This window comes from Bombus vancouverensis, chromosome 4 (assembly GCF_051014615.1).
Source record: "Bombus vancouverensis nearcticus chromosome 4, iyBomVanc1_principal, whole genome shotgun sequence".
NCBI lineage: Eukaryota > Metazoa > Arthropoda > Insecta > Hymenoptera > Apidae > Bombus > Bombus vancouverensis.
The window spans coordinates 6,639,278-6,665,430 of NC_134914.1; the positions used below are offsets into that span (position 1 = coordinate 6,639,278).

At 35.4% G+C, this 26,153-nt stretch overlaps 2 protein-coding genes across 3 annotated transcripts in view; one reads left to right on the forward strand and one right to left on the reverse strand.

Moving 5' to 3' along the window:
• Fur2 (furin-like protease 2) overlaps positions 1-23,475 on the reverse strand; it is a 413,482-nt gene extending 390,007 nt beyond the window's left edge. For both annotated transcript variants that reach the window (XM_033334360.2, XM_033334359.2), the window contains exons 1-2: positions 22,670-23,475; positions 14,476-15,049 (exon numbers count right to left, since the gene is read on the reverse strand). In XM_033334360.2, the coding sequence (XP_033190251.1) occupies positions 14,476-14,670 (195 nt within the window). In that variant the 5' untranslated portion in view covers positions 14,671-15,049; positions 22,670-23,475. The remainder of the gene's footprint in view (positions 1-14,475; positions 15,050-22,669) is intronic.
• Positions 23,476-24,235: 760 nt separating this feature from the next.
• Positions 24,236-25,312, forward strand: RpS17 (ribosomal protein S17). Its single transcript, XM_033334364.2, has 3 exons — positions 24,236-24,394; positions 24,682-24,833; positions 24,999-25,312. The coding sequence occupies exons 1-3, from the start codon at positions 24,392-24,394 to the stop codon at positions 25,237-25,239; spliced, it is 396 nt and encodes a 131-aa protein (XP_033190255.1). The 5' UTR covers positions 24,236-24,391; the 3' UTR covers positions 25,240-25,312.
• The last annotated feature ends 841 nt before the right edge of the window (positions 25,313-26,153 follow it).

A 26,153-nucleotide genomic window follows, 5' to 3' on the forward strand; every position in this document is an offset into this window, starting at 1 on the left:
GGGCAACTATACGCACAGTTCTGCCAACGAGATCTCTTTTATAGTTTCAAGGATGACTGGTAGACTAATAGGATAGATCATAGATAATTGCTAACGTTGACGGATTGTAAACCTTGTACGATGGATACTTTTTGATTAGTCATTAGTGACATTACGGAGTATGGCAATACCCTGTTTGATAGACCATTACTTTGTTACTAGAGCAAGTTTAACGGCTTTGATTATTACGCTGACTTTTAGTTACTGTTTCCTTAGGAAGGGTTTTGTACGCGAATCAGATTTAATTCTTCGCGGGCTATATATTAGTGTGACTATAGGTAATTGAAGTAAAATGTATATCCATAATTGAATTTATTATATGTATGTACTCTCCGTAGTAGCATGGACTTTGTAGTTGGACGTTTTGCAATAGATTCAGTTTTGAACTATTGGAATTGACCTCCGCATTTTCTACAGTCACTGTATTTATTTATTCTATATCTTGTTTTCTCGGTATTAACTTTATAGTATTATCACCGCATTCTTGCGAAATATTTTATAGACCATTGCGCGTCTAATGCCTTTTGTGTCGAAATTCCAGGCATTGAATGCAATTTCTTTGCACCAGCGAATTAATAATGTCGCTTCGATGGTTATTCGACACTTCATTTTTATTTTGATTGAGATTTCGTTCGCGTATGTGAACAATGGCAAATAATTCTTACAAATAATGCTAACGATGCAATTCATTCGAGTGTCAACATATTTTTCGCATGTACAGTCGATTATAAAACAATCTGGTCACATTAGGTACTTACAATAGTATGTACAGTCGATCACAAAAGTCTACGTGAACCCATTAAACATAAGATATGTGGTAAAAACGTTAGCTGCACGAATTTTTTTAACGAAATTACGGAAAATGATGAAAATGACGAGATTAAGGAACCCCCCCCCCAGCCCCAAAAAAAGAAGAGCAACAAAATTCCAACCTGACAACGCGTTTTAAAAATATTTTTCTCGAGAAAAGTTATAGAACGAAGAAAGAGCTTTGGGTTAATTTTATATAACTCGAAGACTTTTTGAACTCTAATGGCCCACTCGTTCTTCAACTTCGAAGCTACTTGAACTTTGTAATTTCAAACCTGAAGAAATTCAGTTTTAGGTATAATTCGGCGACTTTTGAAAAGTTTCTGGTCAGACTTTCTTTTTGATTTGTCAAAACTTTGGTCGTATTGTTCGAATCGCTTAAAAAGGTTGCTTAACATGTGCTACCATTGTAACTCTCGTTTAATTGACGTTTATTAACGCGACATCGGCCAATTTGCTTGTAACAAGAAAAGCATGTAAGCCACGATTGTTACACTGCTTATAACGATATAACATGGAGATTTTTTACGTTCAAATGCACCATCGAATTATCGAGTAAAGTATAATATTTTCTAAGCAATTGGTGAAATACGGTCAGTGTTAAATTCATATGTCCATATAGTTCATGTAATCTATAAAATCATATGAATTGGAATAAAAACATGGAATAGGTAATATCTAATAACCCATCCATTTCTCGAAGATATTATCACAAATATCAATTCTAACTTAGAAAGCCACCAAATGTTATTTTAGAAGAATCTCAAGGTTTTATAAAGATAAACCTACTATTAACAAAATAAGAATAATAATTTAAAGAATCTAAAGTAGAGTAGAAATTGTATGTAAAAAAATAATACTTATTTATTATACTTATTAATAATACTTATTTATAATAATAAAATACTACACTGTAAAAAAAAAATTAATAGTATGTCTTACAGAATCTGATATATAGCGTAGTACCCAAAATTTTGACAGTACATTAGTATCACGATTCTCAGAAATTAAATAAAAGTAATTCAAAGGTGAATTTTAAGTAGCTAAATGGACAGAAAAGAAAGTAAAGAGAAGCTCCGAATATTTGGACGAAACTCACCGATCGTGAATCGTGAATCGTTCGGAACCGTAATTCTTGCAGAGGACGGCAATTCCCTCGAATACAATCAACGTAACACTTCTTGAAATTACCATGGCTAACCCGGATTCGCGTACAAGTGAACTTCTTTCAACGACTATGCTCGAATATGTTCCCTATGGGACTGGATGTCTCGTTACGACACCGCTGGTCACATTGGGAAAGAAACCACGAAAGAAACCCATCAACGAGGGAAATAGAGATAGAATAAAATAGAGTCAGATAGATTCGACAAATTTTGATGTAAGGAAATTTCGTATGTTTATCGATGACCACACATCGAATAAAATAATATTCAAACAAAGATGCCAATATTCACACACGGTACATCTACCTCAATGTGGCAAGCGAAAAGACAAAATTGTGTTAGTAGACGAAAGTAGGCCGCACGTGTGACGATGATCAATTTTAATCCTGATTTCAATTTCAAATCATAGCAGATGTTAGGAATTATTCAATACAAGTTGTACACGATACTTCAACGTTAAAACAGTAAGTATTAAGCCCATCACATATTATAACTGCGAAGAAATCGTGGCATAAAAGGCAGGCGATGTTACATAAAGATAAAAAGGAAGAAAGACGCAATACGCAGCATACAACAAAGAAGAACAGAAGAGAACTAACTCAAGAATTCATCGAAAAAAACTCTTCGATACTCTTATACTGAATGCAAAAAGTATGTAGTACTCTGGAACACGAATCAGGAAGCGTGAACTCACAGAGAAGGAACCAAAAAATATGATACAATCAAACCACATTCAAAAAAAGAGCTCACGTAGAGAACCAGAACCAACTGGACAAAAAAAAAATATATATATATATATCACAGAAACGCAAATCAAAACATGCCAGTGGCAAAACCAAGTATGTATACAGAAAGAAGGGAACGAAGAAGAAATCGAGAGTAGCATGGAGAAGGGTGAAAGAACGAGGAGAAAGTCGGGAAAGAAGGAGAGGAGACTGTGCGGTGAGTCCTGCTGCGGTGGTTTTTGTGTTCTCTTTTGCTCAACTCGAACATAGGCATGCTCTCGATCCAGAGAGCAGAGCCGCATCTGTGCAACGGTATATCGCTGGTAAACGGGTTCCGTCGGTTCTGAAGTTACCGGTTTCCTTCAGCAACCAATACCGAGGCCTGTTCACGCAACAGACGCACAGCCACGTGACGAGTTTCTGCTCGAGAGTCCACGCTGAAATTTCTGTTCGACGGTAAGATGACGTTTGAGCGGTAACGGGATTCGCGAATAGTAGTTCGTCAATGTTTGTTTATTTGTAGACGTGGGTGAAATGTGTAAATGATTGCGTCTGACGATTCATTTTCTAGAATACCTTGTGTACTATGATATACAGTAGAATCCCGTGTAACGGGAGACTGCAAAATGTTTTGACTACAAAACTGTAATGAACTATTAATTATCGCCTCTTCAACTATTTCATATTGAACCATCAAGTATGTAACACGAAAACTGAGAAAAATCAAGAAACATAGAAAGCATATGTTTTTCAATGAATAAGGCGAATAAAAATGAACGAAGAAAAGTACGGAAACATTTAAAATTGTGCCATTGGTTTAAACTAATTACGAATTTTCGTTTCTACAAACCGCAAACTATAGCGATTATATACTCGGTAACAGTGATATCGACGCAGTTCACAAGCTGGCCGAGAATTTTTTCCCGATAAAATCGTGGCATAACGCGATACCATGATTTTACACAGGAAAGCGTAACGATATTATTTTTAACTGCATCACGCTATTTCATGGTATTGCGGTTGTACACGTGCACACAAATACGCGCTAGCTGTTATGCTGAAATTAAAATTCTGGGCGTTGCTGTACACATAATAGGATTTCCAATTTCTTTGCAATCTTTTAACTATGTCGCAATCAAGCTTAAAACAGCAAGATATTGTAATAAGTTCTTTACTAACGAGGAAATATTATAAAAATATTGCTCCCTTCTATTTTTTAATAAGCGCAACTAATTCAATTTTGCATACTTCTAATCAGACTTTGTTGCGCGATATCTTGTACCTATCTCGTACCGGTGCAGAAACTGAAAATTTCGAACTGGCTTTTTAGTCATAAAATGCAGTTATTACAACAAGTATAATACACTGAGCATTTTATATATTCCATGGATTTTTGCGCTTGAAATTACCCATAGATGTATACAAATTTATTTAAAACCAGCTGTAGATTTTTTCCAAGACCAAAAATAACAATGATTCGCCATTAATTTCAATAGAATGCTTGTAATCGGATAAAATTACGACGTTAATTCGCGGGAAATAGAAAGGAGATTCGAAACAGAGAAAGGGAAGAGGAGTCGAGGCAAAACTCGAGGGAAAGTCAAGTATTTCCATGTCGGCTGTCCTGACATTTTCGTGTGGAAGAAAACTGATTTTCCTCGGTCTGTCGAGGTGAAACGATTCGCGGAAATTGTCGAGCAGGCATAAATCCGACATCCGGCACCTATATGGCGTATCCACCTCCAAGCCAAGGGTGAACACCTTCTCTTCGCGGTCTCCACTTTTCCCCAACGACGAAATAAAAACATTTTTCAACCGACCAAGCCCCGACTTCTCACGAACATCGACACCATCGGAGCAGTCGACCAGAAAATATAAATCACCGCTTCCCAATTCTTTCTTCTTGTCGAAAATCTTATGCGTCCTTAGTACTTTTATACTCTGAATTCTCTGTTCTATCGAGATTCAGCGGAAAGAATTGGACACCCAATTTAAAAAAAAATGACAAAATTGACCCCTAGATCTCCTTTGCGTCTCTACCTGCGAAGGAACTGTCCGTACCATATTGCGTATTTCTTTATACGTAACATATTTAAGTATATCGATTTCTTTTGGTGAAATACGCCAGAAATCCGTTTCATTTCGTTCTATGTTTCCAACTGAACTCTTTTATGCTATCTACGAGAGGTAGAAATTGGCGACGATAACCAGTCCGGATTTGGCTTATTATCAGCTAACGAAGATTAAATAACTAACTAACAAGGGTAGCTAATTATAACAAACGCGAATATGTGTGTGTAGGTAACAGTGTATAAGCCTACGAACATGTACAAGTGTAATAGGATACAAAAATACAATTAAATACGGAAGTAGTTATTAATCAACTTAAATAATAAATATTTATATTAATCTATTAAAATATTTATAATAATAAATATTTGATTATTTAACTTACAAATAGATTATTTGCGTTTTAGAGCACAATAGTCACAGAGCCAGACATCGATTATTTTGAAAAATGATATTAATAATAATTCGTAAGTTGTTTGATATAATATCCGAAACTTTGGAAACGAAAATTGAGATTCGTGAGAATATAGAGATTCGCGGTAGTATTTTGTTGTTTAAGAAATATGAGTCTTAAAGACGGAACAGTTTGTGAACGTTTATGGGTATTTCGTTTAGCTGGAAACGGTGGAATATCTCACAACGAATTAAAGTTATAAAAAAATGTTTTAACAAAAGTTGTTTATAATAAGGTAAATTATTTTGTTCAGATTCAGTAGCGGGGGAGATTTTCAAGCCAAGTTTATTTTTTTATACGGACCATATATTTTTTAATATTAGGTTGTCCGAAAAGTTTCTTTCGTTTTATGAGAAAATAATAGACGCACAACGTTTTTTGTTTTATATTATTTTGTCGAATTACGTATGTTCCATTTTGTTCTGTTGAGATAAACACCGCGACATTTCACAGACTTGGTTTCATGTTTGTATGAAGGTGCACTGTTGTAAAAAACACGTTTGCGAAAGAAAGACACTTTTCGGACAACCTAATACATTAATCGATCTATCTTCACATTCCCTATTAGTCTATTTGTGTTGACAAACGACTAGTTTAGCAGGTATCTTAACTTCAATTTGTAAAATGTAACGTGTGGAAGACAAAGACAACGTAAATACAATAATACCGCTGCGCGTCGTTAAATCGTTCAATTTGGCAAATTAAAGATAAAATATTTGATAATCTAATAGTTTTTCGGTATAAATAGATGAATATTTTTTATACAAAATTCCGAAATGGATCGATCAATATATTAAGAAATATATGATTCCGTTTAAAAAGATGACGTCGCTTTTATATCTTCCCCACTGCTCGACATGCAAAAAAAACCAATTTGCGTAATGCGATGTCCCTTTTCGAACCAAACAACTTTTGTTAAAACACTTCTTTGATAACTTTAATCTCTCCTGAAATATTCTACCGTTTTCAATTAAAAGAAACGCCCTGTAGAAATCGAATTCTAACGAACATGAATTTATCTACACGAGATGCTAGGATTAAAATTTCGAAATAACTCGTTATATTATCGATTATAAAATTGTATAAGTTAAAGACAGCGTATATCAGACTTTAATGAATTCAGAGGTATTTGTGTAAAGATCTTCAATCCGAAACCTGTTTCGATGATGTCCTATGCACGATTATGCTGATACCAAACCAGTTTCGATAATGTTCGAATGCTATTACATAACATATACAACTTGTAAACAAATTTCTAATGTTAATGTCATGATCCAACGTCAGTTTATTCAAAAAAGAAGATTCCTACAAAAAGATATCATTATGTGTACACTTTCGATTTATTCTCTTTTACGTACATCGATGCATCAGCTTCCGAATTGCATTATCAGTTTGAGAACATCTTTTATATTGTTCTTCGTTATACTCGAATTTCTCTACTAAAATACTGTACGATCTTCGACGTAGCTATACATATATAGTTCTATAGCATTTGCGTTCTTTGTATCAGGTTCCGTAATCACAAAGTTGTGACTATCGAGTTCCATAATGTCGATGTTATCTATATCGAATTCCCTGACCCAGGGTCGTTATTAGATCCTGTGGCCTATGGTCTATGTCTATACCATAGGCCATAAACTCTATGGTATAGGAATCATCCGTATCAAATTTCAAGATAGTCATTCATAGCTTAAATGTCAAATCCATTCAAAATCTAACAAGAACATTTCCAATCACAAACGGTATGATCATGCTCCAGTTTCTTTAAAAATTAGCAAAATAATTAAATAATAATAGAAATTTACGATCTTAGAGTTATTAACGTAAAAGTGGTTGTTCTTTGTACCTTTTATGAATTGAATTCTGTAAACTTTCAAAACCTACCAAGTTGTCATCGCTGCAGTAAATACTCGTCGACGTGAAGCTTCTTCGGAAAATTATTACATTTTCCACGCTAGGAAATGTCACGTTACATTTTTCTATTATTTTCTGTTCGTCAGCCACGCGTACGAACACCTGTTTACCATTAGCCTCAAGGCGGTTATAAAACATCCGCGTGTAATTCGGACGAAATTATTTTAGCGTTTGAGATGGCCGCCGGAATCATACAGTCTGTATCGCCTTCCTGTTTCCTTCGTTTTCTTTTCCTTAAAACTCGACTCGGAGGAACAGTTTCGCAACGGTTGCGCAGTTCGACTCTCGCTCTCGACGCGAAGTGCCTGCACTTTGGCTTATTGGGTTATCCCCTGGGTAATGCTATTCTAACTATTGAATTTCACTCGAAAAGTGCCAGTATTTAAGTTTATATTCGAGCACGTTTGAACACGTTCGTCATTGTTGCTTGGAAAAATAACCGTCTCTCCCTTTACGTTGAATTTGCATTTGTAGAAAGATAAAACGATAGACGATAAACGATCTTTGGTATAACACGTAGAAACCTGTAATTTACAAATTCGATTCTGCTCGATTTAATTTTAAATCCTTTAGCTAGAAAAATAGTAAATTCATAATATAAAGAACTTTATAAGATTCATAAAATTTCCCTAATAATATCTTTTAGATTGAGGAGAAGGGTCTTATAAAGCGTAGCATAAAAGAGAAATGTAGACAAATAGGTATGCCGAGATACCTGGGCGGCACCCACACGTGAGAAACACGAAATCCTTTCTCTGAACGGCCTCGCCTTAATATTATATCCACGAGTGAACTTTTCTGGAGCAAACGAGACACATTGCCGTACCAACGTCCTATATAGCAACAACGACCATCAAAACACGTTTAAATCGATTCCCCACCATATTGGATACGGTGATTGTAGATATCCAATGCCTTCTAGATAGACCTCTCCCATCTAGAGAGCTGTCCACAGCTCCTTTTGCTACGATAGACAAAGAAGGATCGAGCCAGTAACGGGTAAAGTTACTAGGCAACGTTCGTGATCCATAGAACCTCGAATGTTTCTCATTATTTATTGCAACAGAGTTTAAGAGAAGAATAAAACTTACATAGAACAAAATGCAGATGGACCGTAGCTTTTATAGTACACATTTACTTATTACCATACCGTTAAATGGAAGAGAAATTTGCATGAATGAAACGCTGAATACAATCTTTATATTCGTCTAATTGCATTCTGTATATCCACAAACGTTCCGACTTCGAATTTCCATAAATCTGATGATATAAAGTTTAGAGATTCAAAGGAAACAATTCCATTGTAACGTGGAAACTCGTGAATCATCAGAAGTCTTTGACGATCAATGTAAATCGTTCATCTTTTGTCTTTTAGAAGGGACAATAAAATGAAAGCTTGAATACAAATCGACGATCGTGAATACCAATTTCATTTCGTTTCCGTTTTCTCCGCCGTGAGTATAGAATAACATAAATAAACGGAAATTTAATGCAAACGCGAAATAAAGAATGCAAACATGATTGTTATCGATTAAAACGATACATACCACGATATTTATCATTGTATTTTTGTAAGTTATTTGTTAGCTAGTTTCCTAGTTATTAATTGAATTAATTAGTTGAATTAACTTATAAAAGATAAAATAATATTTTTCTATTACTTTCAAGCTTTACTTTTTATTTCTGAAAGAAAAATGCTTCTTCCAGTCGTCTTACGATAATAAATCGATTGTTTATCGTAAAAATGTCGTTCTTACACTCACGATTTGTAACGAACACATCAATCGTAAAATCGCAACAATTTCTGAACGAAAGACAAACGACCTAAACGTTAAAAAGCAGCAAACTATCGATATCGTTGCCCCAAAAGAGTCGTCAATCGTCGAAACGAGTCACATAACACAAAACTCGTTGACCTCAAAACTGCACAAAATAAATACCGCGGAATACAAAAAAAAGGGCGAGTCAAATCACTGACGATAAAATGTGACGAAATTTCACCGAGAGCAAAACCACGCAGCGCGCGATCAAAGAAACCTACATTTAACACGCTTTCGCGTTAATTCCTGCATCCGTCCACAATTTTTCAAGCTGACCGACGATTACGCGGTAGCCATTCGAAACTGAATGTTTAAAATCCATGACGCGAGTGTCGGAAATTTCGCTTTGAAAATTTCCTAGTATGAATGACTCTTAAGAATAAATATTTCGTGTCGATTATTGTTTAACAATGTGTGTTCGTGAGTTTTACGGATGAACACTTGACAATTAAAAACGAATCGAAAAAGCGCAGTCATTGAAATTGTACATAAGCATCCTTTGGACTATCATCTATCTATCTATCTAGTTGTAGATTTTTTCAAGAGAGAAAGAAATTTCATCTGTCAGCGGAATCCGGCGTAGTTTTAAACAATCAAACACACGAATCAAATTATTATTCGAAGCTAGGTGCGTCTTACAACAAGTGAAAAAGCTGCAAACTTTCTATCTGTAACAAAGCACACGAACGCAAAAAAGCCATCTAGGATACATTTGAAGATTTACGACGAAAAACTCGAGAACGGAGAACAAATGAAAAAAAAATAGTTGAACCGCGAGCGCGAACATAGCTCGTTGCAATGATCGCGATGCGTCCGAAACAAACAGAAGCCGCATTTGCCAGAAACTGGTAATAAACTTCCATCTCATGACGCATTTACGTCCCAACAACACACCGTTCTTCTACCTCTTCGATACTCCTCCGCTCTTTTTTCGCCCTTTTGTTTCGTTCTTTTGTTCGCCAACCTATCGCGCAGTTCAACATGGAAAAGAATCGCGCCGATAAAACGCTCCGAAAAGAAGCGGGGCACCTAGAGAAATAGAGAGAAAGGATACTTTAACCGTACGTCATCCCTGGTGAGATAAAAACTTTGGCTGCTGGAGAAATGTAGCCTGTGTGCAGGTTCTACCAGTCAAGATGATGGAAATTCCACCAAACGCCGCGAGGAGTCGTGGAAAACGCGGAAATTATCGTGGTTCCACGAAGATTTAGACACATAATAGAGCGAAAGTGCTTCAATATTTAGCATTGGTAACTTTCCATCCACATATTGTATGAAGCATATGAAACATTTTGAAATTTCATTAGCATTGTAATGAAATACGATTAGAATGATTATACTGAACAAAGAAATCGATTTAAAAATGTATATAGAAGTTTCTTCGAAATTAAATAAACGAAGATACAGATGGCTACTCTAAATTTTAATTATTAACAGTATGGCAAAACATGGCGTTGTTTTGTTCGTATATTATTTGGTATATCGAACGCGAAATGTTTAATGCACCTATTTGGGAACATAGAAGATTAAGGTTTTCGGTTTATCGAGAGGATAATAGTAAGGATAGTAATAATAAATGATAGTAAACGTAATATTATTTGTGGATAGTACCGGTGGTTTGATTACCTGAGTGCGTGGAAATTGTAGATATTAATATTTACTACGCTGGAGGCATAATGAAAATTCAACGTCTACTGCTAGCAGTATATGAATAATTCAGGCATTATTAATTCGTTGTCTTGTAACGTGGAGTTACATTTATATATCGACTACAGGTTAAATAGTGGCAAAGATTAATCATGATAAAATTTAATTTTAATTTGAATTACGATATCAAAATACAAATTTTTCTGTATATGTATCTACGTCAATTTTACTTGGTCGCGATATTTGATTCTGCATTTAATTCTCTTACTGATCATTTGAATCTTTACTTTATGATTTTCCTCTAATCACAAACTACACAGTCTAAGATCATTAATGAAATTAAGACTTTTAACCCAAATTTTTAAGACAAAATCGACTTATAATTATCGAAATGCTATCACTAATATAGGTAACACCAGAGCTAATTATTAAGAATTCATATTATGTTATTATATATTATCGTAACATCAAATTATAGGAATTAACCTACCACAGATACGTTTTCTAGACGTGTATATTTTTCTCCATTAAATACAGGTGCTGCACGCAGAAAAATACACAAAATACAGACTGATTGGCCCGGTATACAGCGGCGAAAAATTGAATAGCGGAACATCCAAAAACCTTGACAAATGGACGAAGATACAAGCGGTGGAAAATATCGGACGCAATTCACGCTAGCAGTAAACTTAATTCCAATGGTTTTTTATTCAGTTGTTGGCATAACAAGGGTCGCAAATTAGTTGCAGTCACGAAATATCTCCCCTGATAGTTGACACGATGAATTTTTTCCCAATCGAACAACGAAAAGGGATGCGGCGTCCAGTGGCTACATAAACGTGTAGCCGCAAACGAACGCAGTTTGACGGTCACAAAAGTCAGAATCACGAATGCAGATCGTGAAATTCGTACACTCTATACATAGCTACACGCTATACAGGCGGACGAAAGTATTCGAACACTTTCCGATACGTTTCATGAATTGTATTATATGTGTAGTACTTTTACGTCTTGAAATTTTATTATCACTGTTGCAAAACTCGAGTATCAGAGTTAATGAGACGTTCTTACAAAATTGCAACGATTATAACGATTAAAGTGTTCAAACTCGATTTTCCTAAAGTCGTTATTTCTACGTTATATCGTTATTCCGCCGAATAAGCTGTACTGTTGCGAAAGAGGATTTTTAATACTCAAATCAAGTATCATAGAGAACATTCAGCAACAAATCGTATACAGTTTAACGATCGCAAAAGCTTGGATCGGGAATGCAAATCGTGAAATTTGTAGTAGCTATATGGGGGCTAAACGTGATATATAGTTTGAGGATCATGAGACTTTTAGGTGGCGATAACCATTCCGGTTCGAACAGCGGCCTGGTTTGAAGCAGCTGTAAAATTTTTTCGATGCGATCGTCATCGAGGGCCGCGAACGATACTTTGCGAAACGCTCGTGGAAAGGACACTGTGATCCAGTGATAGCACGCGTCCATTACACCCACGTGTAAAAATGCTATTACTTTTTGTGGTAAAAGTATGTAACGTATAGGGTGTCTCGAAAAAATAGGGAAACGAATTTTCCCAGTCCTCTCGGTATTAAATACTTTCGTATTGTATTCTGTTCTGTGCGAAAACGAAACGACCGAAATGTATTATATATTTTCTGAATGGCGAAATATATTATTCGTAAAATAGGAGAAGAAAAATGTTTGTTGTTTGGTAGTGCATAATGGTTAATAATGAAAGTTCGCTATAACTGTATTTAACTAACCGTATTTTAAACCTTGATCTAGCTAATGCAGGTAATTAGTGTCCTTCCCTTGGAATAATTATCGGCACAAGTTTTTATACCTTCGCCCTATCCGCTCCATTTAACAAACTGATGTCTGACCTTAACTAATCCGAAGTTTAAAGTTGCTGCTCGCGTTGCGTTGGTCGATGTACATTCACCAGCGCTATAGTTTAGTTTCACGGCAATTTTATGGATAAAATTTAACTGACAATTTTGTTTCATTGTGTTTGAAAAAGTTTCGAAAATTTCTTTATAAAGTTGGCGCAAGAGAATAACGAAGATTGCAGGGTTAATAAATAGACGATTTCTTAATACACAGATTATTTCAAGCGATAAAAATAATATTTGAGAAGCGATTAACTGATTCGTAGTAAGACTTGGAATAAGAATGAATAATATAAAGTAAAGAGAAGGTAAATCGTATGAAGGGATTCTCGACTATCATGGATTATTCAACAGCATTAAGATGAATAATTAGAGTTGGCAGAAAAGTGCAGGTGATTAAAGTAAGTTCAATGGTCAAGGTTAATAAACTATCGAATACCGATACACCAAGTCTCTGAGAACCGCGTAACGAGCCATCCCTCTTAATTCCTCCCACGGGACTACTTCCACACTATTACAATAACTACTTTGGAACAATAGCGGCGAACAGAACACATTCTCAAAATTGAGCAATGCTATACGCACTATTCCCTAGCATCTCCTGATAACTACCGATAGAAAGAGTTTATCATTGGAAACACATAACATCAACTATAAATAGAATGAATAGAAATTATGAAATCACAAGCACGATAATAATGGAAGGGTTTCACGATGTTACATTGCGTTCATAATACGGATTATGTGTTATTACATATCTAATATTTAATGAAACTGGAATATTCGAAAATTCGAAAGTTGGGATTTTTTTAGTTCGAAAGGGAAATTTGAAGACGTAAGAATTTGTTCAAGTATCTGAATAGTCGTTTACAGATTTTTGAAATTTGACGAAAACTCGAACCGCACACATAGGTAAGAAATATCTTTGGAGTAGTATTGGTAGCCTTTGGTATTGAATTTTATTAAAATTTCTAAGTACATATTGAACTTGGTTTCGTCGCTATTCATTCTTCACACTGGTACACGCGAATCGTGAAACAAGCCACGATAAAACTTCTACAGCTCGAACGTTATCACGAGAAAGATTGTTTTTATCGCAATCTGCGTAACGCGTAACTACCAGAAAAACTTTTAATTGTGAAATGGCCAAAGTGTCCTGTAAGTTTTTTTAATAGTCGAAACAACGCGAGCATCGAGTTGGAAACACGCGAAAGTAAAACCTGAAACCTGTTATCAAAACTATGTCAATCCGTGGCGATAACCGCAAAACTTTTGTAATGAATTTTGATCGTGGCGTTTTTGAATCGTGCTGAGTTGAACACGCACGAATAATAGGCTTAAATTATGTAGTTAATCGAGACCGCTTAAACTGAAGTGACTGAAAGACGACGACCAAGATAAAGTCTCTCAAAGTGCTCCATTGATCATCGCGTTTTTCGTTTATATCTTGATTTTAAATCTGTCTCGCAAATGCGTGATGTTTGAAATCGCCAAAATATTATTAAACAGCGGTATATACAAAATATTGAGAAAGAAATGCATTCTCAATTTGTTACATTTCGCGTTCAATGGAAATAAAATTTACAAAAGCCATTAAGTCGACAAACAAAAATTGATTTTAAATTGTATCGCATAAGAGTCCGTTACAGTAAAATTTGTCAAACAGATGTAAAAGTTAATTAGAATATTAAGCAGCGGATATTTCATTTCGCTAAACAAATACTCGATTGATGTTCAATTTTCCAAAAATAGTGACAAATTTCGAGGTAAATGATTACTTGAGAGATACTGTTTGCAACATCGTCACCCTTTTCTGGTCTTCGATTTATGGAGCTGGTCAATGTGGTTTGCGAACTACTCATCCCATAAGAAAAGTCAATCATTCCATTTTAGCATGCTAACGGCGAGATATAAAAAGAAAGATCGAGACTCACCTGTCCATAGTTGTCGAAACCATACTTGGCGGCAATTTCTGCGGCGACATCCGGTCCATCCGGGATGTAAACTGCGAACTGGTTGCTGAAAATCGGCGTAGGTCGCGATCGTGGTCCAGGTTCCGACTTTACCAACAGAGCACCGATCAACACCACTAACAACACGCACAACGAACCGCCCTGAACGATGATCATCTCGTCGTCGCCGAATGGACAAGATATGTTATACTAATATTCTTTAAACACCGCGTACTTCTTTACTTTTTCTACCCCGTTACTTCGCGTTACGAATTCCGATTCGCCTATCGAAACTATAATATTTTCAAGCGTCGAGAATCCACGAGCAGAATACGCAATTCGAGAATATGAAATTTCCCGTGAAATCCAGCAGGAGTGGAGAATCTTCACTTAATTTCCGTATACCATTGCCACGAATGTTTCGCCGCATCCGAATGACACGAAGGAAGAGGATAAAGAGAAAAAAAAGACGTTGAATAGGTCAAAATGGTGACACGCGACACGACACTATCGGAACGATTTCGACTCTGAATTCTTCGGTCGTTGCTGTTCTTATCTGTAACCAAGAAACAGAGAGGGAAAATTAATAGTACGATTGAAAAAAGATGGCCAGCATTCAAGTCACGACACCAGAAGGATGTCGTCGGGATGTTTGCGGTTTAACGATGTTAATTATTATCAAAAGAATCCTCTCCGAGTTTTGTACACATGCTGGATTTTATATCGACATTTCTGAAGTTTAATTAATGAAAATATGAAAGAATTTTTATGCGCGACTTCTCGTTTCAATATCAGGTATGTACAAAAATTTTGATATAGCATTAAAAGTCTTCCTGTATTATTGAAATGTCTAAAAAAACTTCCCTGAGAGAAGCTCGTATAACAGCAATGTTGTAGTAGCCTGTAACAAAACACTCGGCGGTCAGCGTTTGAATTACAATGCATTTAAAACGATCGCGCAAAAGAAGCACGAACGGAACAGCAATTTAAAAATTGAAAATCAATAAAATGTTTCCTTGTACGTCACTCGTGTTGTCGCAAAAGACATACAAGAAAAGGCTCAATAAAATCAAGCGTTTCCACGATGGTCTCGGCTCCTCCCGCCCACGTTCTCTTTTGCCACGTACAGAGCAGAGAGCGTCCTTCGAAGGATTTCGAAAACTATATTAAAGTCATCCATGAAACTCTCTGGATTCTGTGTATCTCCATAGAATCGGAATAGAGAGACGCGACATGATAACGGGTGAATCATCACAAACAGGATATCCGAATATTCGGATGTTAGAATTTGAAAGACAGCACGCGTGGAATACCAAAAGTGTATGTAGTTTCACGAGAGAAATAATTGAAAAAATTATTGGTCGTAAATACCTATAATAGTAACACAAGTGGCTACAAAAATTATTGGCCATTGGCACGTGCCTTTACTTTCCAATATACGACAGTGTGTTATCATGTACATTTCATTTTCATAGTATTAAATTCTAGTTATGTGAAACCTAGTAATAAATGATACAAAATTTAATATACCAACCTAACTGATTGGATCTAATCGATTAATAAATATGGAGATACTATAGCAAATAAAATGTGTACCAATAATTGATGAATGGCGTATATTCAATATTAGAATATGAATTTAATACGTTATTCTCTATTCTAAAAAAAAAAAACGAGTTTTTTTTTGCAAAATCACACCTTACAGAGGGAAATTGGTTTTGTATAACTGCTGGAAATATTGGAGTTTTGCTATAGATACTATCCACACGCATTTTATAAATGCTGCAATCTACATATGTCGCAGTTCACTGAAGCCGATGCTACACATCCGAAAACCATTTTTCATTTGCAGCGAAAAAAAACATTGCGCAAACATATCAAATCCTGGTGCGGAACCTCACTAACATTTAAATTTCCCGCTTGTAAATATTCTTTTAATAATCCTGTCCGCATGAACCTGTTTTTGTAGGATAAATTTCAAAGTATGAATATTCGATCGAATATATGCAAATGATTTATGTCTCTAATGGAAATTAGATCACTGTACATCAAAAATGAGAACGAAAGTTTCCACTAAAATAAAAAACCATGAAAAACTAACACCTGGCTGTCGCTTTTAAGGATTATATAAGAAGAGAAATTGCAGTCGAGTCACTTTTACCCATCGGAACATTGACAAGAACTCTCACGATGCCACGTATGATGCCTTCGTACGTAACGTTAAGCATCAAGATACTTTTTATAGACACAACATACTAATGCCAACTAACGAATATGATCAGCTTTCCATGTTCCTTATTTACTACGGTTTCTACCACTAAATATTATACCTGTCAGATACACACTCCTATTCGTACAAGCCAAGCGAACAAGCAACGGTTTAAACAAATACCATGTAACTTTGAGGAACAAACGTTGAACCGCACCAACGAACCAATAACCAGAGCGTTACTTAACCAGTACATAATCGGATCACTGACAGAACTTAGCGTTATGCTTAGCGTCGATGACGTCAAGATTCAGATATTTTTAACCCGCACAATGCCAATCTACAAGAGAAAATCTACAATATTTGCCATTTTGTTCTTTCGAAAATTTCTGAAAAACAACGTTAATAGCGTATAGTACAGATTACTTTAAACATGGCTACCGAACCCCAATACGTTTCAGGTAGCTCCGAACTTTCAAATATTAAACAAACTAGTTTTATCTATTTGTGAAAAATTGGAAGGTGCGAGAATCTGCAGAACGCACATGATACGCAGGAATTTCGCGTAAAATGCAACGACTTGATAATGAGTTCAATCGGGAGGCAAGATTGCGGAACGATTAACCAGGATTGATAAGCGTCTCGTGATTCCGCGAATGCCACACAAAGAAGGGAACGACGTCGCCAACCGTTCGAATAGAATCTACCAATTTTCTAGCAATTAACCACCGGCAATGTTCTTCCCATTCGCAGCAGCAAAATAGATTTCTACGAAAGGGTTGTTCGCGCAAAACCGAGCACCAGCGAACTTCTTTCGACGATCGAATTTAAATAGCGTGTAAAGAAGACAGTGAAGAATGAAGAAGAAGAAAGCTTAGCGAAGAAATCAAGAAAGAAAAAAGCAATGAAATATTCGTCCGATACTTTTTCTTGCGAAAATCTCTTCTTAGCGGAAAATTTTTATTCAAGTTCAAATATGAACATTTATGAAATATTTCTGCGTGTATTTTTGCTTTTTGCTTCCTATTTCATATTGAAATCGCATATAGTGAAAAACGCGCCGACTTATGTTTGTTAAAATACGTTAGCACTCGTAATTCGTCTATTAACCACCGCAGTTCTTCGTATCTTCTCATTTCTTCTTTAAACTGCTTGTAAGTGTTTTTTGTCTGAACTCTCGCTACATTTTTCGGGTATTTATCGTGCGACAGGTTCATTCTCGTGTATTCTATCTCGCATATTTATCTTTTATAGCGCTATGTATATCATCCTGTCATACACTGTGCTTTATAGAGGAATTTCATCATCGTTGGAGAAACGAACGATGAAAAATCTTCTAACCCTCCGGCATTTAACGAGCCATAGTATTTTCATATTCATCCTAGGCTAGTTTATACAATCATGTGTAAAAATCTTGGGCCACCTACCAAACATTTGCGTTTTGCTTTTATTTTCTCGCGAATGAATATAAATATACTCGATGTTAATTCAAATCTTCTGATGATTAAATGTTCTTTTTAATGAATATCTAACATTTTCCCGGAAGTAGCTTATCTTCAAAACATCGAATATTACACTCGCATATAATTGCGAGCAGTTTTCAAATAAAACCGAAATCCGCAGTGAACGTGTTAAACAACATATTGGTTGCCTCACAAGGACGAAAAAGTGGGAGAGAATGCTGACGATGGTTCAAGGACCGTAGAAAGCATGAGATTTGCAATTCCACGAGTGCTGTTACGTGTAAAATAAAAGCCACCCAAAGCGTCATAACACCACGAGAAAATATGAATAGAGATAACATTATACAGGATGTTTAAAAATGAATGCTCTTCGAATGTCAAGTATGAATAAAAAATAAACGTCAATGTACTATTTTCCTTAAAATATATCGAGAATGTGTAATAAAATGAGACTTTTCTAAGAGAAAAATCTCGTTCTTTTCTCTTTTTTTTTAGAAAACTGTACAAATTTAGTTTCTCGTTAAAATTAATCATATTTATGCGCAGCACGAAGGGAGATGTAACTGTTTGTAGTTCAAGAGCTCATTTTACTTTGTTACAAAGCATTGAAAACGCGGTTAAATTGGGGACACACGAACTCCGGCCGACGTGATTTGAATATTGAGTATTCAGACGCTTGAATAGTTCTTTCTTCAAGGCACACAGAACGAGGTATAATTTATGGTGCGACTGGAAAGAGGAGATGATGTGATGTAAAACGGCATAGACAAAATGAAGTTTTTGGTACGGCGAAAAGTTTGGTTCTTTACAGGATCTATAACGATAGATCTATAACAAACAAAAGTATTATACCATTAAAAGGGACTAATATTTCTTTGCTGTTAGACGTCAAAATAATTTGTCATTCTCCAATACAGTTGTTAAAATGTTGTTTAAATGTTACACTTACTGTTACAGATTGTTAATGGAAATATTATTAATAGAAATTAAGTATAACGATGTAAATAGCAATGAACGTCGTAGAGCGTTTAGACGATCAATATTATTGTGAATATTATTGGTAATATTATTGTCAATATTATCGTAAGAGACCATCTAGACGATCAATGTGTATCGTCTACACAATGCTGAAAACTCTGAAATATCGACAATAATATTTATAGTTTGAACGCTTCTTCAGTGTATGTGTTTTGGTAGAACCTGTACAACATGTTTGTGTACATCTGCGAACAACTGTCTTGCGTACTGAATTCAATTACCGATGACACGCGTACTCACCAAGAAGACGCTGATGACGACAACATCGGACAAACACAGGACGGACAGTTCAGCGACAACTACACTAATGAATACGCGAATGGCGATCCGTACACTTCATTAGCATATGCAAACTGCATAAAAAATTACTAGGACGATTCCTTGCGAATTTTAACGTTTTATTGTTAAAGATTGATACCAATTTGGTTTCCATTTTTCTTAACGGATACAGGTTACGATTTTCACGGGAAATTATTTAGTAACGTCTGCAAGTTGTCAAAAAGATTATTAAAAAAATAACAATTTAAAAACAATTAATTTAAAGACGTCAGTGAAAAACACTGATAAAGGTAGACTTGCTGGAAACGCGATTTTTGCCTCATATGGAACAATATCGACATTGCAACATTTGCGTCTCTTCTTTTTTACCAAGTGAGGAATAACTTAGCGGTGTATTAAATTATATTTCTTTGATACGAGATATCTCGTTATATTACATTCTAAATATCTTACGTAACGATAATATACGATATGGTAACTTTATTCGAGCTGATTGATATTCACATTTAAATACGGCTTAGTAGCTTATCGTTCGAAGGAGGATAGTGAAATAAAGAAACGTGAATACACGAAAGAAGGAGAAATCAAATGGATGAGTTAAACGAACGATCTAGACAAAGACTTAAGACGTTAAAGGATGTTTGTTTCCTTGCTCGTGGATTTCTCTGAAATATTCCGTCATTATCGTTAAACTCTACTCGCAGCTATGTGGAAATAAATACGGAAATAACATATCTGATCGAAGATGCATGAAATTAAGATTTATACATAGATATCGCCTGAAGCTGATTTCATTACATAATCGACTTGTCTTTCTGTAGCTAATAAATATCCATTTTCAATATTTTTACTATCGTCCTGCAACTCTAACCCTTTTATTACTTCAAAGTTTAACTAGAAAATTTAATCAAAATTAACCTACCAACATCATATTTGCTATTGATCTATCATACAATATACATTTAGCTATCGAAAGAGCAATTGCTAATAACGATGACTTCATAGTCAAAAATTCGAAATACCAGTTAAATGTATTAAATAATTTCATACAAAATATTACAAATTATAATACATCACGTTCAAAATTTACATAGACAATCAACCTTCATGTAAAGTAAATCCTCTTCTTCCATAAATTTACATATTACAAACCTTGCATAACATCTTTATCCTCAATGCTTACTTTACAAAACAGGAATTATCTTGGTAAATCAGAAATTATACAACTTCTTTGGTAATCATCACATCTATACGTTTACTATCATAATGAATAGTATGGAAAAGTAATTAACTAGCAATTAATTAGTAATAATAATGATACATTTGACATATTCTATATGGCTTTATTATTATACATTATACATATATTCCATACGTTTAATTATTTCAAATCATCTAATACGACCAATAGCGCAAATCATTTCACAAATAGGGAAACACGCATTATCTCCAAACGACAGTAACCGTACGTCCCATTATGCAGCCGATAATAAAGTGCTCTTAATACCGACGCTTCACGCACAAGGTCGCAGCCAATCACGTCCGTAAACATACATACTCCAATTTGAAATCTAATGGAAAACGAGAAAATAGAACTGGTAGATATCGACGATCGTTGTATACGTGTGTACACGGTATACCATTACCATATATACCAGTGGCAAGTTGAAACTCGTTCGATCAGGAAAGAGCAGCCTGGAATTTTTTGTCACCAGTGTGGCAAGCTCTCGAGAAGACGAGGTTGCACGCAAACCGGGACGCGGGAGGGAGAAACAAAATTTGTATTCGAGCAAATCATCACAAAATCCGTAATACGTCCATGACTCACGAAAATATTAAAACAAAAGTCTGATGTGTGTATGTGTGTTATGTGAAACATTTTGAAATTTCATCAGCACTATAAAAGACACGACTGTCACGAGTCATGACTGTATCGGTATAATTTAAAAGTATAAAAGTAGATATATACTGCAAACGTATCGTACATATATTTAAAATTTTTCGGGAGAAGCGAAAAATTATTTGGCAATTTACGAGAAAATTATTTACTAAACACATCTTGTTGAGAAGAAGAAAAGACTGTAGGAAACATTGGTCAATATTACTTTTGTAATTTTCTCTTCTTAATCCTTGAAATACTATTTTGACGGTTTGTTTAACATAAGACTGAATTATTTTGAATTCTGGCACTTTTAACATACATATGCAATATATTTAGCAAAAAATAAGATGACTGTACAAAATAGAGTTAATAAATAACGCCTTGAGTAAAACTTGGTTCTTATAAGAATCGAAAAAACTAACCTAATCCAACGTTGTTCGTAAATTTCGAACTTTAATGAGCAGTACACCGCAGGAAGAGACATTAGGTTTACAAAATTTGTCCCTGTTTCTATATATTTTCATCACATTAATCAAATTTGAAAATATTTCGTCTAACACACGTATTCGTAAAGAAATGTTGGAATACTTGGTGAACCACTGTATTTCTGTGAACGAAACGCGAAACCGTAATTAGTTTCGGGTCAGAAAAGGTCAGAGAGGAGCATTAATCGGAACTAAAAGGTTTTTCGAGCCCGCATGATTAGAACGCGACACCGCGATATTTCTTTGGCGACGCATCGCGCATACGATACAAGCTTGCACACACGCGTGGCCACAATCATTTTTCGCACGCCACTCGCACTGGCCTGAATTACACACGCGCGCGTGGCTCCGCGAAACGCCAACGCTGCTTTCACAGCCTTTTTTTTTCCTCTTATGAGCGCAACGCGTGCACCATTCCGCATGCGAATCACGGTCAGCCTCTATTTTCGACGAAAGTGAAAGAATCGAGATCAACGACCCTACCGCTCACGGAGAAATTCGCGAAAGAATATCGACAGTTAAAATCCGCCTTCTACTCGCCAGAATTCAACCAACGAGGGAAAAAAGCACTAGCTTAATCGGGGAACAACATGAACGAGTTTCACGAAGAGAAAGTCTCTGGTACACGAGGACCTCGAGATGTCAGCTGATAGAAACAAAGACTCAAAAAGAGACCCGTAATTGGTCGTTGAGGATAGACCATAATATACAAAACTATATAATGGAGACACACACCAATATAAAGAGGTTAGCTGTGAATCACGCGACGTCAATCATCAAACGCAATTCTTTTTTTCATTTTAATAAGAAATACATTTACCTCTGTTTAGGTATCACGCGGCGTTAGATTCCCACGAAGTATGGTGAAATTTCAGCGGAGTTGCTTGAAAGGTACAAATGTCACCAACTTTGATATATGCACGAAAACGACTATGTTTTGGCAGTGGTTCGCGGCATGTTCTTCCGGCACGAGGTCTGCGACGAGGTTAAATGGACATTGACATGTGCGCGAAAGGAAAACACGACGGCACCCACGCACTACTCGGAGTAAATTGTCAGAAGAACGAGGCCGAACTTTCGAACCAATCCACCGATCATTCCGACCACTACAGGCCAAGTGTAGCACCGCACTGACTGCTCTCGCCGTTCACCAAGGCGATAAACAAACTCGTCGCCTCTCCCTCACGAGTCTACCCTCCTTCTCCTATCAAGTCTCTTACTCTCGCTAAACGTTTACTATCCCGCTTCCGCGGACAAACGCCGACTGCCGTGTGCTGCTGAGCGAAATTTCGGTCTTTCTCGCACTGCGGCGTTAGCAATATGGTATGATCTCACTCTCATCACTCTATTTCACTCACTCTAACATTATACATCTCTGTTGCTTTCCCTCCCTCTTCGCTCCTGCTCCGTTTAAGGCACAGTGCTGCCACCATGCTTCGCCCCCACTATCGCATCGCATCACAACTTGTCACCTGGTATTCTTGATTTTTTGACATTTTATGAATGCTCGGTTTAAACTGGGTGATACTTGGTAATCGGGAACGTTTGTAGTTTCGAAGAAACTGGATGTCACTCGCGAAAAGAGCAAATAAGACTTGTTTATGATGACTCCATGACGCGACAACGCAATGTACGACATGTTTTGAGCCACTGACAGTCTGTACTGGAGCAGGAACTGTATGAAGGGTGGTGGTGCCACCCTACTGCAATCAATTGCAACGTGATTTTGTTTATAGAAAAGAAAATCTTTCGTTTTGACAAGTAAAAATACTCGAACTTAATAATATAATCAATATTGTATTTATATACTATAAAGCTATTTACAATTACAATTAAATATTTATATAAATATCTATTTAGTTAAATTACCTACATTATCTTCTGTAGAATATATAAAATATTACAAATATTATATCTCTTAAGTAAAAACTTATTAGAATATCATTTTTTAACCTTATTTAAACTTAATTTTAAAATTGGAGTACAAATTTCAAATTTTCTAATTTAATCTTTTTTACTTATCTTCTGCATATACGTAAATAAAATTTCTGAAGATAGACTCAACGTAAGTTCTAGATGTCCCTAGTGTAGCTATTGATTCACGGTCGTATATACAGGTCCCGAAACTCCCGTGGTCAAGAATGTCACAATGATGCGGCGATCTGTGTTTCTCTAATCTGCCACCACTGGCGTTGCTGCAGAATAGTCAAAACAATAAACGACACAAAGCCATAATTCTGTGTCCCCTAAAGTGAACATCAATAAATTTATTTATGAATAAATAATGTATACTTACTTGTAAAGTATTATACAAATTATGCAAAATGATAAAAAATTCACTTGATTATTTCCACCATGTTTTTACTTTCTTGAATTAGTTTTGGCCAGTCGACATCAGCGCCCCATATGTGGTAGACAATGCACGACCGTAATGCTATGAGTGAACACGTTGATTCCCCATTTGGCCGTTGGTATTGATAGTTCTTCGTGGCGGTAGCATCTCTCTTTCATTTTCTCCATCTTTTCTGGAACGGTATCCATCATGGTACGTATATTTTGATAAAATCTAGAAAAAAATCTAAAAAGGCAGTAGCAATCCGTCACCAAGTACACAAACGAATTATCTAGCAACATCATATAAATTATTTTATACTGAAAAGTTGAAATATTTACAGTTAAAGTGTATTATAATAGATTGTTATCTTTTGTTACAAATTTTGAGGTTATACGAATGTGTTTAGAGTGTTTTCCAATATTTTGTTTTAAATGAGTGCAAGAATAGCACGAAATGGAAAAGAAATAGCATGAAATGGAATATAAATATGATTTTAGAGTCGCGTCAGGACAAAGACGGTCAAAAAGGCCGCGAAGCTAATCATCGAGAAATACTATACTCGATTGACCATGGACTTCCATACAAATAAAAGGATATGCGAAGAAATTGCTATTATTCCCAGCAAATCTTTGCGAAACAAAATCGCTGGGTATGTATTTACAAAAGTGTATGTTTTGTGTTAAAACATTTTTATGCCAAAAACTAAATCATAATTTGTAGGATTTATTATCCTGTATACTGTAGCGTATTTAATTTCTTATTTAAGTCTATTTCAATTTTTTATTGAATTTCTTTATCCTATTATTTCAAATAGATTTGTCACGCACTTGATGAAGCGTCTGAGACACAGTCAAGTACGTGGTATTTCCATCAAACTCCAAGAAGAAGAGAGAGAACGCAGGGACAACTATGTTCCTGAGGTGTCTGCATTGGAGCACGATATTATCGAAGTAGATCCAGAAACCAAGGAAATGTTACAAATGCTTGGATTTAACAACATTCCAGGACTTCAACTCACACAATCCCAACTACCACCATATAGCAGACGTTCTTAAATTTATTTGTTTATATTAAATAAGATTGTTAGTATTGCACTTTAAATAAAACTGCAAGCTGACATTCTAAAAATTTTATATTCTCAAACTGATTTTAACGTGTAAACCTGTCATTCTTTCGAGTGTGTACATGTATTGATTTCCTTATGGTAAGTAACAGGCTACTATAAAATAAAATACATATTAAGAAATATATTAAATTCTACAAGCTAAAATTAATGTAATTGATTATCTGTATTTTGATAGAAGCATATTTCATATCCATTTATAAAGAAAAAATACAAATCAATTTTAATGTTAGGTTTTGAAATATATAAATGATAGAATGTGAAAAGTTTAAAGTAAAAGTACGCGTGTGCACAAGTTGGCCATTTTAATCGAACTTCGTTATGTACTGTTATGTACATTATAATTTATAATAGCTTATTATTAAAATTATCTTTTTCGTTTACTTTTTCCAATATTTTAATTAACAACATTATTGAAAGATATTAATATTAAATTGCTTCTTACATTATTTTTACACATAAAACGAATATTTCGATCAAAAAGTTTGTCAAATTTATATTAAACAATTTATTATTTTGCATTAAATTATATATGGTAGAAATAATCGTAACGTTATATTAAGAGTAGCAAAAGTAGTAAAAAATGTTACTATCGCGGAGGTTCAACGGTATCGATTTCCCGCTCCAATTATAATTATATATCAAAGTTATGTACAGTGCATTTAAAGCATATATACATACTCTCAACGACATCAACCATTTTCGCCTTCCCTTGCACGAAGCTCGTCATTTTAATCGCAAACATAGAAGCTGAGTAATCCTATCTCTCGTATCGTATTTATCAGCGATATCGTAGCTCAAATTGCGAAAAGCCAAGGTACCGCATCGAATAAAGTTTATTACTTC

Excerpts from the sequence above, each read along its gene's own strand:
- RpS17 (XM_033334364.2), top strand. Across the intron at positions 24,834-24,998 it reads TTGCGAAACAAAATCGCTGG|ATTTGTCACGCACTTGATGA; the intron begins GTATGTATTTAC and ends TATTTCAAATAG.